The following is a 17,386-nucleotide window of genomic DNA, read 5'->3' as shown; positions in this document are numbered from 1 at the left end:
ATAGTCTAGTGGATAGAGGCTCTGTCCTGCATCTCTATGGCAGGCAGTAATCCCATAGTCTAGTGGATGGAGGCTCTGTCCTGTATCTCTATGGCAGGCAGTAATCCCATAGTCTAGTGGATAGAGGCTCTGTCCTGTATCTCTATGGCAGGCAGTAACCCCATAGTCTAGTGGATGGAGGCTCTGTCCTGTATCTCTATGGCAGGCAGTAATCCCATAGTCTAGTGGATGGAGGCTCTGTCCTGTATCTCTATGGCAGGCAGTAATCCCATAGTCTAGTGGATAGAGGCTCTGTCCTGTATCTCTATGGCAGGCAGTAACCCCATAGTCTAGTGGATGGAGGCTCTGTCCTGTATCTCTATGGCAGGCCATAAGATCATAACCTAGTGAATTCAGGCTCTGTCCTGTATCTCTATGGCAGGCAGTAATCCCATAGTCTAGTGGATGGAGGCTCTGTCCTGTATCTCTATGGCAGGCAGTAATCCCATAGTCTAGTGGATAGAGGCTCTGTCCTGCATCTCTATGGCAGGCAGTAATCCCATAGTCTAGTGGAGGGAGGCTCTGTCCTGTATCTCTATGGCAGGCAGTAACCCCATAGTCTAATGGATGGAGGCTCTGTCCTGTATCTCTATGGCAGGCAGTAATCCCATAGTCTAGTGGATGGAGGCTCTGTCCTGTATCTTTATGGCAGGTAGTAAGCCCATTGTCTAGTGGATAGAGGCTCTGTCCTGTATCTCTATGGCAGGCAGTAATCCCATAGTCTAGTGGATGGAGGCTCTGTCCTGTATCTTTATGGCAGGTAGTAATCCCATAGTCTGGTGGATAGAGGCTCTGTCCTGTATCTCTATGGCAGGTAGTAATCCCATAGTCTAGTGGATGGAGGCTCTGTCCTGTATCTCTATGGCAGGCAGTAATCCCATAGTCTGGTGGATAGAGGCTCTGTCCTGTATCTCTATGGCAGGTAGTAATCCCATAGTCTAGTGGATAGAGGCTCTGTCCTGTATCTCTATGGCAGGCAGTAATCCCATAGTCTAGTGGATGGAGGCTCTGTCCTGTATCTTTATGGCAGGCAGTAATCCCATTGTCTAGTGGATGGAGGCTCTGTCCTGTATCCCTATGGCAGGCAGTAATCCCATAGTCTAGTGGATAGAGGCTCTGTCCTGTATCTCTATGGCAGGCAGTAACCCCATAGTCTAGTGGATGGAGGCTCTGTCCTGTATCTCTATGGCAGGCAGTAACCCCATAGTCTAGTGGATAGAGGCTCTGTCCTGTATCTCTATGGCAGGCAGTAACCCCATAGTCTAGTGGATAGAGGCTCTGTCCTGTATCTCTATGGAAGGCAGTAATCCCATAGTCTAGTGGATGGAGGCTCTGTCCTGTATCTCTATGGAAGGCAGTAATCCCATAGTCTAGTGGATGGAGGCTGTGTCCTGTATCTCTATGGCAGGCAGTAACCCCATAGTCTAGTGGATGGAGGCTCTGTCCTGTATCTCTATGGCAGGCCATAAGATCATAACCTAGTGAATTCAGGTTCTGTCCTGTATCTCTATGGCAGGTGAAGGTTGGAGGTTGTGGATTCAAATCCCGAACAGGGCAAAAAAATATTTAATTTAATTAAATACAGGCAGTCCCCAGGTTACATACGAGATATGGTCTGTAGGTTTTTAAGTCGAATTTGTATGTAAGTCGGAACTGTATATTTTATCATTGTAATCCCAGCCAGAACTTTTTTGGTCTCTGTGACAATTGGATTTTAAAAATTAACAATTACAGACACCTGTGATAACTGTTATAGCTGTTTATTGTAGCTTAGGACTAAAGTACAATAAATTACCAATATCCAGAGGTCCGTTTGTAACTAGGGGTCGTATGTAAGTCGAGTGTTCTTAAGTAGGGGACCGCCTGTAGAGCGTTTTGTCTGGGAAAGCCCTGAGAGATGTGGACACCCATATATGGTAAATACAAGCAATTAGTACCACTGACTCAATACTTGACATTTTCTCTGCTTTCCGCAGGTAAATACTTTTATTTTTGTCTGAGGAAGTGGGCGTGACCTCCGAAACGTCACACGGTATGCAGAGCCTTCGGTGAAACAGCCTGCTATTGTATCTGGTATGGCACTTTAACATTTATGCCATGTATTTGCTGATCGCAAGATGAAAATGTTTTATGGCAAAAAATTCTTTGCACAAATTAAAGTATTTACCTGTGGAAAGCAGGGAATATGTGAAGTATTGAGTCACTGGTACTAATTGCTTGTATTGACTGTGGATTTGTGCGATCGGGAGGTGATTCGCTGTTGTGCCCTCACATAAAGTTTGCCATATGTGTGAAACACACACTGATATATCTTACGGACACCCATATATGCACATGGTGATATTACCCTGATGACGTGGTCCCTGCTCTGCCACTAACCCAACACATCTTTCAAAAGGATTCCCTGCCTGATGCCTGTAGAGTCTGTGGAAGTCATTCAGTACCGCATGTAACAGAAACCTGGTATTGAACCGTTCTGGCTTTGAAAGTGTCATGTAAGTACCGAGATTCTGATGCATCGTGCAATCCTAGCCATAGCCCTAGTGGAAAGGGCTCTCAGACCTGCCGGCACAGGAATGTCCTTCTCTTGGTTACACAGGGAAATGGTAATAGTAGCCTTGCTTGCCGCATTCCCTTTGTTTGCTCCCTGAAATTGTACAAGTAATGGATCAGACTTGCATCTACGTATGCCTAGGGTTTTGAAGCTCCCTCTCTTTCTCTGAGGTGGGAGTTGGACAGAAGGAAAGGAGACACACTTCTTGCCGGCAGTGAAACCTGGATACAACCTTTGGCAAACAAGAAGGGTGATGTTTTAATAATACACAATCATCTAAGATTCTAAACTATGGAGTTTTACAAGAAAAGGCTTGGATTTCTCCAGCTCTTCTAGCCGTAGTTATTGCCAGAAGAAAAGCTGTCTTAAAACTGATAAATTTGAGAGATACCTGAAAAAAAGGTTCAAAAAGTACAGATGTTAATACTGAGAGCACCAGAGGTCGAATTCTGTAGGCCGCCTTAATAAATCTTTTCATGGGGGGGACAATCAGCTAAGTTATAGTCCAACAAAAGAGCCAAGTCCGGTAGGGAAGGTTGGTCCTATGTGTCTTTTTGAGAATTTTAGGAACACATTCCAAATCGTATTGTAAATTTTACAGGTTATATCTTTACTACTTGACAATAGGGTAGATATTACCTTGTCTGACAAATACCGCAGTGTTAGAATGATAGTGTTATCGTAAACCTCCAATAACGCTATCTAACGCTGCAGCGGAGTACAATGTAAATTGTATTCATGAGGGGGCAGATGTGGGCGGGATTAGGTGGCCCACCTGCCTATGGAGCGAGCGGGGTGGTCCAGGGAGGAGGCAGCGCCTTGGACCCCCTATTATGAATACACCGGACAGCTTTGAGAGCGGCCTGGCATTTACATTGTACTCCACTGCAGTGTTATCCTTCTAACACTGCAGCGTTTGTTTCAGCAGTGACAAATTTCTGGGTGACAGGTCCTCTTTAAGGACCTTCTGCTCAGAAAGTCGGCTATTATATTGTCCTTCCTTTTTAGGTGCAGCGCTGGAGGATAGATTCTTCTCCGCCCATCAAAAAAAGCAGAATTGATATCTTCTTCAAAGTGTGTCTTCTTGTGCCAACCGGTTTGTTGATGTACATTACGGTAGCAATGTTGTCAGAGAAGATTACATGGTTATTTTTTTACTGTCAGTTCTAAGGCTAACAGGGCCTAGTATACTGCGAAAACCTCTCTGGCATTTGAAGAGGCTAAACTCCAACTTCGATCCTATGCCCTCTAGACTATTCTCCCCTCAGTGTGCTCACCCACCGCCATACCTGCTGGCATCTGTTGTGATAGTTATGTGGGCCCCAGATAACCTTAGTCCCATGTCCTCAAAGGGTAGCAAAGAATTTTGAAAATCGCAAATCTTTAACAGATCCATCATTTTTTATTTTTAATAAATGAACACAAAACGTCCAAATTTACCACTAAAATAAAGTACAACACGTGACAAAAAAGTATCTTAAAATCGCTTTGATACCGTATATACTCGAGTATAAGCCGACCCGAGTATAAGCCGAGACCCCTAATTTTACCACCAAAAACTGGGAAAACCTATTGACTTGAGTATAAGCCGAGGGTGGGAAATGGATTGGTCACAGACCCCCCCCCCAGTATATAGCCAGCCAGCCCCCTATAGTATACAGCCTGCCCCCAGTAGTATACAGCCACCCCAGCCTGCCCCCAGTAGTATACAGCCACCCCAGCCTGCCCCCAGTAGTATACAGCCTGCCCCCACTAGTATACAGCACTGCCCAGCTTGCCCCCAGTAGTATACAGCACAGCCCAGCTTGCCCCCAGTAGTATACAGCACAGCCCAGCTTGCCCCCAATAGTATACAGCACAGCCCAGCTTGCCCCCAGTAGTATACAGCACTGCCCAGCTTGCATCCAATAGTATACAGCACAGCCCAGCTTGCCCCCAGTAGTATACAGCACAGCCCAGCTTGCCCCCAGTAGTATACAGTACTGCCCAGTCTGCCCCCAGTAGTATACAGCACAGCCCAGCTTGCCCCCAGTAGTATACAGCACTGCCCAGCCTGCTCCCAGTAGTATACAGCACAGCCCAGCCTGCCCCAGTAGTATACAGCACAGCCCAGCCTGCCCTCAGTAGTATACAGCCAGCCCAGCCTGCCCCCAGTAGTATACAGCACAGCCCAGCCTGCCCCCAGTAGTATACAGCCACCCCAGCCTGCCCCCAGTAGTATACAGCCTGCCCCCAGTAGTATACAGCACAGCCCAGCTTGCCCCCAGTAGTATACAGCACAGCCCAGCTTGCCCCCAGTAGTATACAGCACTGCCCAGCTTGCCCCCAGTAGTATACAGCACAGCCCAGCTTGCCCCCAGTAGTATACAGCACAGCCCAGCTTGCCCCCAGTAGTATACAGCACTGCCCAGTCTGCCCCCAGTAGTATACAGCACAGCCCAGCTTGCCCCCAGTAGTATACAGCACTGCCCAGCCTGCTCCCAGTAGTATACAGCACAGCCCAGCCTGCCCCAGTAGTATACAGCACAGCCCAGCCTGCCCTCAGTAGTATACAGCCAGCCCAGCCTGCCCCCAGTAGTATACAGCACAGCCCAGCCTGCCCCCAGTAGTATACAGCACAGCCCAGCCTGCCCCCAGTAGTATACAGCACTGCCCAGCCTGCCCCCAGTAGTATACAGCCAGCCCAGCCTGCCCCGAGTAGTATACAGCACAGCCCAGCCTGCCCCCAGTAGTATACAGCACAGCCCAGCCTGCCCCCAGTAGTATACAGCCCAGCCCAGCATTAAAAAAAATTATAAACTTATATACTCACCCTCCGGTGGCCCTGATCTGCAGCGCTGCTCCCCCGATGACCGCGCGGGTCCTCTTCTGGCTTCCGCGCCCGTCTTCTGTACATCGCGCGGGAGATAGCAATGGCAGCGCCCAGCGCGATGTACAGGAGGCACGACAGGCACCGGGAAGCCAGAAGAGGACATCGGGGGAGCAGCGCTGCAGAAGAGGACATATATAAGTTTATTATTTTTTAAGTATTTTTTAACTCGTTGTGACTCGTGTATAAGCTGAGGGGACGTTTTTCAGCACATTTTTTGTGCTGAAAAACTCGGCTTATACACGAATATATACGGTAAGTAAAAGTGTTCAAAAGTTATAAACATAAAGCAACGCAAGTCAGAAAAAAAAGGAGGCTGAGCCTTAGGCCCCTTCCACACTTGCGTTGCAGATCACGTCAGAGTTTGATCAGGGTGCGATCAGGGTTTGGTCAGTGAAAAACGCACATTTTGCATCAGAGTTCAATCAGTTTTCAGTTCAGTGTCTCAGTTTTTCACGCGCGTTTTCAATGCAATTTCAACGCGTCTTTCACGCGCAGATAATGCGTGTGAAATGGACTCAGGACCGAGTTCTATCTTTTCTATGGCAATTGAAGCGTGAAAAACGCATTGCACTTGCAAGTGTCTCAGAGTGCGATGCGTTTTTGATGCATCTCCATAGACTTGTATGGTGCGTGACTTGCAAAAGTAGAGCATGCCAAGATTTAAACGCGTGTTGAAAAAAAACACGCGTGTGCGTGAAAAAAAATGCAAGTCTGAAAAGACCCATTGATTACAATGGGTCAGAGTGCAATGCAAGTTAACGCGCGTGAAAAACGCAAGTGTGAAAGGGGCCTTAACCTCTTAACGACCCATGACGTAATAGCACGGTAATAGCCGGTAAGTCTTTCCTGCATATCACTGCAAAGACTTACCAGTAACACCCACGTTCGGTGCTACCTTGGTGCGATCTTGTTGGAGATCGTCGCTCCATGTGACGTCATCAGTCTCGTTTTAACCCATTCATTTCAATGTGCAATTTGTTAACGCAAGCCGACACACAGCTCTTTACGTGTAAAAAAAAAAAAAAATTATATTATTCATTTTTCACTCCCCACTTTCAAAAATCTATAACTTTTTTATTTTTACAAATAAAGAGCTGTGTGACGGCTTGTTTTCTGCATAACAAATTGCACTTCATAGTGATGGTATTTAATATTCCATGGCGTGTACTGGGAAGTGGGAAAAAAATTCCAAATGCAATGAAAATGGTGAAAAAACGCATTTGCACCATTTTCTTGTGGGCTTGGATTTTACGGCTTTCACTTCACGCCCCAAATGACATGTCTACTTTATTCTTTGGGTCGGTACGATTAAGGGGATACCAAATTTATATAGGTTTTATAATGTTTTCATACATTTACAAAAATTAAAACCTCCTGTACAAAATTTTTTTGGGATTTTGCCGTCTTCTTGCGCTAATAACTTTTTCATACTTTGGTGTACGGAGCTGTGGGTGGTGTCATTTTTAGCGACTTTTGATGATGTTTTCAATTATATTATTTTTAGGACGATCTTTTGATCACTTTTTATAGAATTTATATTTTTTTAAAAATGGCAAAAAAGTGCCATTTTTGCCTTTAGGCGCGATTTTCCGTTATGGGGTTAAACACAGTGAAAAAACATTAGTATATTTTGATAGATCTGGCATTTTCACATGCGGCGATACCTAATGTGTTTATGATTTTTACTGTTTATTTAGATTTATATCAGTTCTAGGGAAAGGGGGGTGATTTGAATTTTTAGGGGTTTTTTTATTATTTTTTTTTACATTTTTTTATTTTTACTATTTTTCAGACTCCCTAGGGTACTTTAACCCTAGGTTGTCTGATCGATCCTACCATATACTGCCATACTACTATCTGCTGATAGCACACTGTAATGAATGGGTTAAAACAAAGTAGCCTCGAGTATTTGGAACACCGAGGCTACCATGGCGACGGATCAGCAAGAAAACACCTGCGATCGGTGCTGGCACCGATCGCGAGTGTTACCGGTAAGTCTTTGCTGCAATATTCAGCAAAGACTTACCAGCTATGGAGAGGGCTCTCCATGCACCGGGATCCGACCGCCGCCGTGAATACACGATGGGCGGTCGTGAACCTGTTAAAGGTTTAAGCATACCTCCCAACATTTTTGAAAGGGAAAGAGGGACACCCCCAATCACTCCCTGGCCACGCCCCAAATTTTAGCCATATTATAATAATAAAAATCATCTCAATAAAAAAAAAAAATTATCCTCATTTGGATTTGAACCCAGAACCTGCAATGTCCATGAACATTAATGTCACAGTGCCCCAACCAACTGAGCTATAACCTCAGTGATTAACAAGGTGTAGAATTTTGGTAACTAAGAACTATGAATACTGTTACACTGTGACACAGATTTAATGCCTTGGTATATAGGGAGGGATCTTCTCAGAGATTATTGTAATTATTGAGACTATTATTACCGTATATACCGGCGTATAAGACGACTTTTGAAGACAGAAAAATCTTCTGTCTAGTCTGGGGTCGTCTTATAAGCCGGTAATCCCGACCGCCCGCCGTGTATTCACGGCGGCGGTCGGGTCCCGGTGCATGGAGAGGGCTCACGGGCTGAGCCCTCTCCATAGCCGGTAAGTCTTTGCCGCATATTGCAGCAAAGGCTTACCGGTAACACCCGCGATCGGTGCTAGCACCGATCGCGGGTGTTTTCACAGCGATAGCGGCACATACTCACCCTCGATTCTGGCCCCGATGTCTGCGCGGCTCGTCTTCAGTCTTCCGCGCCGTCTTCTTTCTTCTGCTGGGCGCCGCCATGTCTTTCCCCGGGGCGACGCCTAGTATGACGTCAGCAGCGGCGCGTCATACTAGGCGCCTGCCGGGGAAGATCAATGGCGGCGCCCAGCAGAAGAAAGAAGATGGCGTGGACATCGGGGGAGCAGCGCAGCACATCGGGGCCACCGGAGGGTGAGTATATAAGTTTTTTTTTTTTTTAATGCTGGGCGGGGCTGTGCTGTATACTACTGGGGGCAGTGCTGTATACTACTGGGGGCTGTGCTGTAATGGTAATGTTGTTGTATGCCTTATGTTTATGAGCGACAGTTTTCCTGCTATATACCTGCATGTCATAAGAATTTAAATTAAAAAAGGACCATGTTAAATTCAAATCTGTTTTTTTTTTTAATTTTTACCGGTGTTTTGTATGCGATGGAAAAGGGGTAGTCTTATACGGCGAATATATCTTAAACTCTATATTTTAAACAGGAAAGTAGGGGGGTCGTCTTATACACCAGGTCGTCTTATACGCCGGAATATACGGTATTATTATGGAGATTATTATTATTATTATGGAGATTATTATTATTATTATGGAGATGATTATTATTATTTTTACTATTATTAATAATCGTCTCCATAATAATAAAAATAATAAAATTTATAATAATAGTCTCAATAATAACCTCTGAGAAGATCCCTCTCTATATATCAGCATTAAGTCTGTGTCACAATGTAACAGTGGCAGATAACAGCTCTTAGTTACCAGAAATCCTCTGATAAGTATCACTGGGCTCAGTTAGTTAAGGCTCTTGTCTACAGTGCAGAGGGTCCCAGGTTCGAATCTCAGCCTCGGCAAAACTTTATTTAATTTAATTAAATAAAGAGCTTGTGTCTGGGGAAGCCCTGGAGACCATATATGGACAGATGCTGATCTGAGCCTGATGACGTGGTCCCTGCTCTCCGCTAACTCGACACTTCTCTGAAAAGGATTCCCTGCCCGATGTCTGTAGAAGCCATTCTGTACTATCAGTTTAGGCTTTCAAAGTATTTACTATAGGGACACAGCGCCGTGACACAGCGGGACCTGGGGAGAAAATCCGTGACAATCTCATAGCTGCCCATGACGCGGGGTAGAGGTAAGAAAAACGGGACTTTCTCAGCAAAATCGGGACGGTTGGGAGCTATGGTTTAAGCTACAAAATAGCTGCGTCCTGAAGGGGTTAAAAAGACAACGCACAACAAACCCCTAACAACACTTCCAGGAGCCTGACTCCTCCCACACATGGGGCTGGTCACATCATCACAGGTTCTGTCACATATATCTGGAGCTCTGCAGGTAGAGGTAGGTGTGTAGTCACAGGTGTCTGTCAGGGTTACCTGCGGGAGCTGGAGGACAGGGGGAGGAAGATAGAGGACAGGGGGAGGATAGAAGACAAGGGGGCTGGTGAACAGGAGGAAGTGGGGGACAGGAGGAGGCTGAGAGACAGGAGGAGGCTGACGGACAGGAGGAGGCTGAGAGACAGGAGGAGGCTGGGGCACAGGAGGAGGCTGAGGGATAAGAGGAGACTGAGGGGCAGGGGGAGGATAGAAGACAAGGAGGCTGGAGGACAGGAGGAGGATAGAAGACAAGGGGGCTGGTGGATAGGAGGAGGAGGCTGGATGACAGGAGGAGGCTGGTGGACAGGAGGAGGCTGGTGGACAGGAGGAGGCTGAGGGAGAGGAGGAGGCTGAGGGAGAGGAAGAGGCTGAGGGACAGGGGGAGCTGGAGGATAAAGGGCCACAGGAGGAGGGTGGAGGACGATGGAGGACAGGAGGCTGGAGCACAAAGGGCCACAGGAGGACAAAGGGCCACAGGAGGAGGAGCCTAGGAGGACAGGATGATGCTAGAGAACAGAAGGCTACAGGAGGACAAAGGGCTATAGGAGGAGGACAGGAGGCTACAGAATGAGAAGGATTGAGAACAGGAGAGAAATAAAAGTGCAAAACCAAATGTAAAGGGAGGATAAAATTAGGGTGTATTATACGGGTCCATGGGGGGGTTGGCCAAAGTAATGGGCATTGTACTCTATGGGGACCATCAAGGTTGATATTAAACTATGCTTGTGGGTGGGACAATGGGCGTGGTCTAGAAAGAGGGGTCTTTCTCTCGATCAAAAGTTGTGAGGTATGGGTGACTGCTTGGAGGGATCAGCTTAGGGCTCACTGTCCTGTCTGTCATCCTGCACCCTCTTGCCACCTTCCTTACATTATAACCAGCCATAAAAAATTTTCTTGTCCCCCCCTCCACCATAATTTTTGAATAGTTGGCAGAAGTTTCTCCACTCATAGTTTGAAGGAACTCACTGCACTGTCCCTTGCAGATCGCACTTGATTCTCCAACACCTGGCTTCACTAGCAATCATCCCTATCCCCCCGCCCCGCGTACCAAGCACCCTAAGATTAAGTGTCTTTGGGAAAGATTGACCCTCTGGCGTACCTCACGCTGGCCCCTTCCTTTACCCTCTCCCCCCACCCCATCTTTCCACCTCTTCTTGTGTTTAGCCGTTAGACGCTTCCTTCTTCTTTCTCCCTTCTTTTCCCCAGCTTTCTTAAGTTATAAATATGACTATACAAATGAATGCCATATATTGTATCGTATTTGCACTACTGTGATTGTAATACTTTTACATGGCTATTGGTTCTTATTGCCCTTAGAGGCGCTGTATTGCTATCATATTACTGTCATGTCATTGTTACTATTTTCCAGTCTGTAGCTTAAAAGGAACCTGTCACCGCTGTTCCAAAAAAATGAAACTAAGACAGGTTCCCATAAAGCCCTTTAGTCCTAAGGGCACCCATTTATCAACTAACACTGGCGATGCATAGAAAAGCAAAAAAATCACATTTTATTCTGTACCTGGTAACCAGGGAGAACCCAGCGAGTCCACGTGGGAGGATCACCGCGCCTCGAGTCCTCGCCCTCCTCTGCGCACATCAGCCAGCGCACGCCTCCATCTTTCCTACGTCACGTGGCTCCCTGGCTTCCTGCTCGCTGATAAGCAGTGACACAGCTGAGAGCAGCCAGTGCGCGTGCGTGGGAACTCGGCTGTGCGATGTAGGAAAAATCATACAGGAGGCGTGCGCTGGCTGATGTGCACAGAGGAGGGCGAGGACTCGAGCCGCGTTGATCCTCCCACATGGACTCGCTGGGTTCTCCCTGGTTACCAGGTACCAGGTGCTTTTCTATGCATCACCAGTGTTAGTTGATAAATGGGTGCCCTTAGGACTAAAGGGCTCTATGGGAACCTGTCTTAGTTTCATTTTTTAGAAACAGCGGTGACAGGTTCCCTTTAATAAAGTTCTTTGAATGGGAAAAGCCTATGCAGGAATGTTGCAGCTGTGCCATAGCAAATTTTACGAGTATGGCAACAAATGCGGCCGCATGCTTGCTAAAGCCCTTAGGAGTTGCATAGAACAGTCCTTTATCCTCAACGTTAAATCCACCCAGAATAAAGTGGTACACACCACTCCCGAGATAGCGGACACCGTTCTCTCCTACTACACCTCACTCTACAACCTACCAACTGCACCCCAAGACCCGACCCTGGTCGTCCCGCTCCGTCCCCCAGGTCACCATTCACCACTCCCCCACCAAGCTCCATCATTGATTTGGAGGAACCATTAACCCCATTAAAATTAGCTCAGGTGGTCAAGAACCAGGAGGTAAACACCCAGGCCATGACTGATTTACAGGCAAATTTTTTAAGCACGTTTTACAAGAACTGAACCCAATACTAATAAAGGCCTTTAATACAGTCTCCTCTGACTGCCTCTTTCGGGCACAATCTACATCTGTTCATGTTGTTTTCATTCCCAAACCCATCAAAGACCCACAACTGTGTTCCAATCTCGACTTAAGTCGAGAGTCCCATCTCTCGACTTAATGAAGACCTAAAAGTTTTTGCAAAACTCCTGGCTAACAGACTCAATTCACTCTATGCGTCAGGCAGAGAGGGCCGAGACAACACCTTAAAACCCTGGATATAATGCATTATGCCCAGTCAAACCAGAAATCCTCGATGATTTTTTCCCTAGATGCCGGAAAGGCTTACGATAGAATCTCGCGGCCCTCCCTCAGACAGACCCTAAGGGATTAGGCCCTAATCCTCTCCCTGCAATCCCTTGGCCAAACTTTAAATAAATGGCAGCCTATCCGACTCGTTCCTCATCCACAATGGCACCCACCAAGGTTGCCCCCTATCCCCACTCCTATACGTATTGGTAATGGAGCACCTCCTGGCGGCGATTTAAAACAACCGAGACAGTAAGGTAGTCCAGATTGCCGGAAGGAATACAAATGTTCGGCTTTTGCAACGACTAACTGGTCTACATTACAGCTCTGATGCATGAGCTGGACAAGTTTGGCCGATGGTCAATCTTCAAGGTCAACCTGACCAAACCTGAAGCTCCCAATATCTTGCTCCCTCCAGCCGACTTGCCTTCTTTGAATTAGGGATTCCCTTTCGTTTGGCCGCCAGGAGGCATTAAATACCTAGGTATCAGAATCTGCAAAGACCTGTCCAACCTATTTGCCGACAACTTCGCTCCCCTACTGACCAAATTTGAAACAGACCTAGCCTCCTAGAAAAGGAAAGAATTTTCCTCGTTCGGACAACTTAATATCCTCAAGATGACCCTGTTGCCCTGACTGCTCTTCCATGTACAGATCATTCCGACCCTCATACCCCTCTCTCATTCTGGAAGAAGGTCTGAAAATGCCTCAGATCCTTCCTCTGGTCCAATGGTCGTCCTAAAATCTGAAGGAATACCCTGACTTGTCTCTCACGCGTCCTTTTTCTATGGCAAGAACTCTAAGACTTGGGTAGGACTAGCACAGGAGGACTCGCCCGGAGACCTTACAACTCTCCCTTGGACCCACACCTCATCCTCCTGTGACACGATCTCCCTCTGCTTCACCACGACCCAAACTCCCCATACCTTAAGAGGAGTGGGACCGAACCTCTCCCTGCAAGACCCGAAAGGACCTCTGCTTCCGATTATAGACAACCCTGCATTCCCACCAGGAAAATACAAAGGCCAATTTTTAGCCCGCTCTTGCAATAACCCATGTAGATTCCCTCAGGTGCTAGAGGGATCCACACTTCAACCCATACAATTACAACAACCCCACAGGACACCCACTTCTACACACTACCTCCAATACAACCAACTTAAACATTTCTACAACACCATTAAGAACCACAACAACTTGTCACAAACCCTCTCCGACTTCGAACAGGCATGCTTGGACCCTAACCCCATGCCATATCCTTCATTTACAGCTGATAGCCACATGTTCATCTTCACTTCCCCTCATACTGCACTGCTTGGGAGTTCGAACTGGGAAAACATTTCTCCCAACTGCAATGGTCAAAATGTTTCTGTCCAGTTACAGGATCCTTTCCAGGTGGTACGGGGTACCCATACAATTGCATCTATGGTATCCAGAGGTCCCTGATGTCTGTTGGCATTGTGGAGCCAGTGGTGGCACTATGACCTACATCTGGGGGTTATACAACTCAACAATTTCTTGTCCACAGTTACCACCTGCATTAAAAGCATCACGGCACCACACTTCTGAACACCCCTGAAAAAAATCTTCTATTTATGTTTGACCAACAACTTCTCCAAGTAGCCAAGACAGTAAATTCAAAGAGATGGCGTTCAGATTCCCCCACACACACACAACAATCTCCAAATGGCTGGCAGAAGTGGACTCCTCGCACAGGATGGAGGAACTTATAGCACAATCCTCCACAGACCGTACCCGATTCTCAAATACTTGGCTGCACTGGCAACCTATTTCTACCGGGCACTCCAGGACTGAGGATCAGGTGGAAAGGCTGCAACTTCCTTTGCCCCTCCGGCTGCCCTCCTCCCCTCCCCACTGTTACCCCAGTGGTGCATCAATGGCTATAAGACTCAACACACCTACATGGTGGCCTTCATTGGCAAAGTCTCCATAAGGAGAACTCGTACTTCCTGACTACAGTTTCCAGAGCCTGACTCCTCCCACACATGTGGCTGATCACATGACTATGACATCATCACAGGTCCTATAGCTTCTCCAGCAGCCCAGAGTCTGACTCCTCCCACACATGGGGCTGGTCACATGACTATGATATCATCACAGGTCCTGTCACATATATCTGGAGCTCTGCAGGTGGAGGTAGGTGTGTAGTCACCGGGGGACATTTATCAGTGACCCCTCACTTCCATCTCTCTGGTATTTTCCAGCAGAATCTCATCCATCCCTGAGTATCCGCTCACTATACAGAGGAGGGATGTGGGTGGTGAAGGGAGATCTGTATGAAGCCGCGACCAGTGCAGACTGCAATGTGCTGCAGATGGTTATAGGAAAGTTACAGCCTAATAATAGACTGATATCATCATAGAGAAACTCCTATATAATCCATTATTATCCCAACCACACGACATCCACCACCGAGTCACCGGCATCTCCTCATTGTACTTCTACTCATTACAGGAACTGCATTTCTCTACATGATGTTACTTTATCTTATCTTCTTTCTCTTCAGGATCAGACAATGGACAGAGACCACCAGCCCCTCACATCAGCAGGTAATAGACAGGACTAAATCCACACGTCCTTTCATTATCTGTATGGAAAGAAGGAATTCAGTCTCTGGATGTTTCCTACAGGTAGATCCAGTAAGAGAACATCACCGGAGAGATGTCCCAGTCCTCTTCTTCTACCACAGGATTGTTCACAGGAGAAATATGTCCCACAGGATCATCAGGTAGATGGAGATAAGACTTCATGACATCTTCTCTGATCTGAGGAGGTTTATTATGAAAGTCAGGGGGTGTAGTGATCGCTTTTGCAGGGGGTGCCACCGGGCCTTCCCTCCTTTCTCGATAATGCTGGCACCGGCTATAGCTGCAACAAAATCTGTGCATCCTCTCTGGCTTTCTATTATTGCTGTCGGCTGTATCGGTTCTGTCCTCTGATACCGCTAAATCACGAGAGAGACAGAGCAGGAAGTGATACTTCTTCTTTAGAAACAACAAAGAAAAGAGACACGGGCAATTGATGCCAATGTCCTGTCAGATATACCCGAGCAGGCAGTCCCCGGGTTACATACAAGATAGGGTCCGGAGGTTTGTTCTTAAGTTGAATTTGTATGTAAGTCGAAACTGTATATTTTATAATTGAAGTTCTAGACAAATTTTTTTTCTTTTGCCCCAGTGACAATTGGAGTTTCAAAATTTTTGCTGTAATGGGACCAAGGATTATTAATAAAGCTTCATAACAGACACCTTACAGCTGATCATTGCAGTCTGGGACTATAGTAAAGCATCCAGAGACCTTCACCAGAAGTCATAGGGGGCAGAGGGGTCCGTCTTTAACTATGGGTCGTCTGTAAGTCGGGTGTTCTTAAGTAGGGGACCGCCTGTAGTTCAAAAATCAATTGTAGGTGGTGCACAATTCGCCCATATGGAGCTACTCACGTATTGGCGAAAAAAACCTTTTTCTCTATTCTTATACCAGTAGTTCGCTGGAAATACAATAAGAAAATGTGAACAGTAGCTTATAAAACTTAACTTTTAACCCCTTACCGACATGTGACGTAGTATTACGGGCTGAGCCCTCCCCATAGCCGGCAATTGTTTTCCCACCGTGACGTCATAGGGGAGCGGCGATCCGTCGCCATGGTAGCCTATCAGCACATTGTAATGTATGAGGAGTAAAATCCCCATATACTGCCATACCGTAGTATTGCAGTATATGATAGGATCATACAAACAACCTAGGGTTAAAGTACCCTAGAGAGTCTGAAAAATAGTAAAAATAAAAAAAACCTAAAAACTCTAATCCCACCTTTCCCTAGAACTGATATAAATATTAATAAACAGTAAAAATCATAAACACATTAGGTATCGATGCGTCCAAAAATGGCTGATCTATAAAAATATGATAACGGTTTTTCATTGCGTAACGGAAAATCGCGCCCAAAGTCGAAAATGGCACTTTTTAGCCATTTAAATTAGCCATTTTTTTTCAATTCTATAAAAAGTGATCAAAAGGTCGCACAGTCCTAAAAATGAAAACATTGTAAACATCATCAAAATCTGCAAAAAGCGACACCACCCACAGCTCCGTACACCAAAGTATGAAAAAGTTATTAGCGTCAGAAGATGGCAAAATTACCAAAACATTTTTTGTACAGGAGGTTTTAATTTTTTTAAATGTATGAAAACATTATAAAACCTATACAAATTTGGTGTCCTCGTAATCGTACCGACCCAAAGAATAAAGGAGGTGTACAAGTGTACAGTGAAATAGGTAAAATCCAAGCCCACAAGAATACGTTTTTTTTAACAATTTCACTGAATTTGGAATTTATTTCCCGCTTCCCAGTACACGGCATGGAATATTAAATACAAGCATTTTGAAGTGCAATTTGTTACGCAAAAATATAAGCCGTCACACAGCTCTGTACATGGAAAAATAAAAAAGTTATAGTTTTTTGAAGATGGGGAGTGAAAAATGAAAACGCAAAAACCAAAAAGGGCTGTGGCGTTAAGGGGTTAATAAACCCAAATATAAATGATAGTAGCAACACCACACCGGATGATGCCCATAATAAAATCACACATCAACTGAATGAAAAGATATTGACCTAAATACTCCCCACCAGAGGATAGGATAAGTAAATAAATGGTTAGGTCTTACCAATCTTCATGACGCAGGACACTCATCTAGAGCTACACAAAGGGTCAATGGGAACACACCAGGTCAGGAACACGATGCCTGCACTGCCCCTAGTCGTCCCTATGCCTACAATGTCCCTAACTCCCCAAGAAATTGACTCCTACCCTGACAAGGACAGTCCCAGGGTATCCCTAACGAGAAACAGCCCTAGGATGCCCTAGAAAATGGAATCCAAATTTTAGTGAAAGCAGAAAATGTGTCTGCTGCATAAATAAAAACTTCTCTTAAGTGACCTTTTTGTTCTCCTTGGAGGCAAGAAAAAAAGGGCACCCTTTTTTGATTTTTGTGCTTTCATACCTTGCTCCCTTCCTCTACAGATTCACGTTTTACCGTGTACAGAGCTGTATGAGGCTCGTTTTCTGCATAACAAATTGATGGTGTTTGTGT

The 17,386-nt window shown here is 45.9% G+C and overlaps 1 protein-coding gene across 1 annotated transcript in view; it reads left to right on the top strand.

Moving 5' to 3' along the window:
* Nucleotides 1-14,366: 14,366 nt before the first annotated feature.
* LOC140065435 (uncharacterized) overlaps nt 14,367-17,386 on the top strand; it is a 255,509-nt gene continuing 252,489 nt past the window's right edge. The window contains exons 1-2 of the mRNA XM_072113056.1: nt 14,367-14,431; nt 14,802-14,844. Coding sequence (XP_071969157.1) covers nt 14,375-14,431; nt 14,802-14,844 — 100 coding nt within the window. The 5' untranslated portion in view covers nt 14,367-14,374. The remainder of the gene's footprint in view (nt 14,432-14,801; nt 14,845-17,386) is intronic.

Source organism: Engystomops pustulosus, chromosome 6 (assembly GCF_040894005.1).
Source record: "Engystomops pustulosus chromosome 6, aEngPut4.maternal, whole genome shotgun sequence".
Classification (NCBI taxonomy): Eukaryota; Metazoa; Chordata; class Amphibia; order Anura; family Leptodactylidae; genus Engystomops; species Engystomops pustulosus.
Note: the sequence above shows the minus strand (reverse complement) of the source record. Positions and strands in the feature narration are given on the sequence as shown.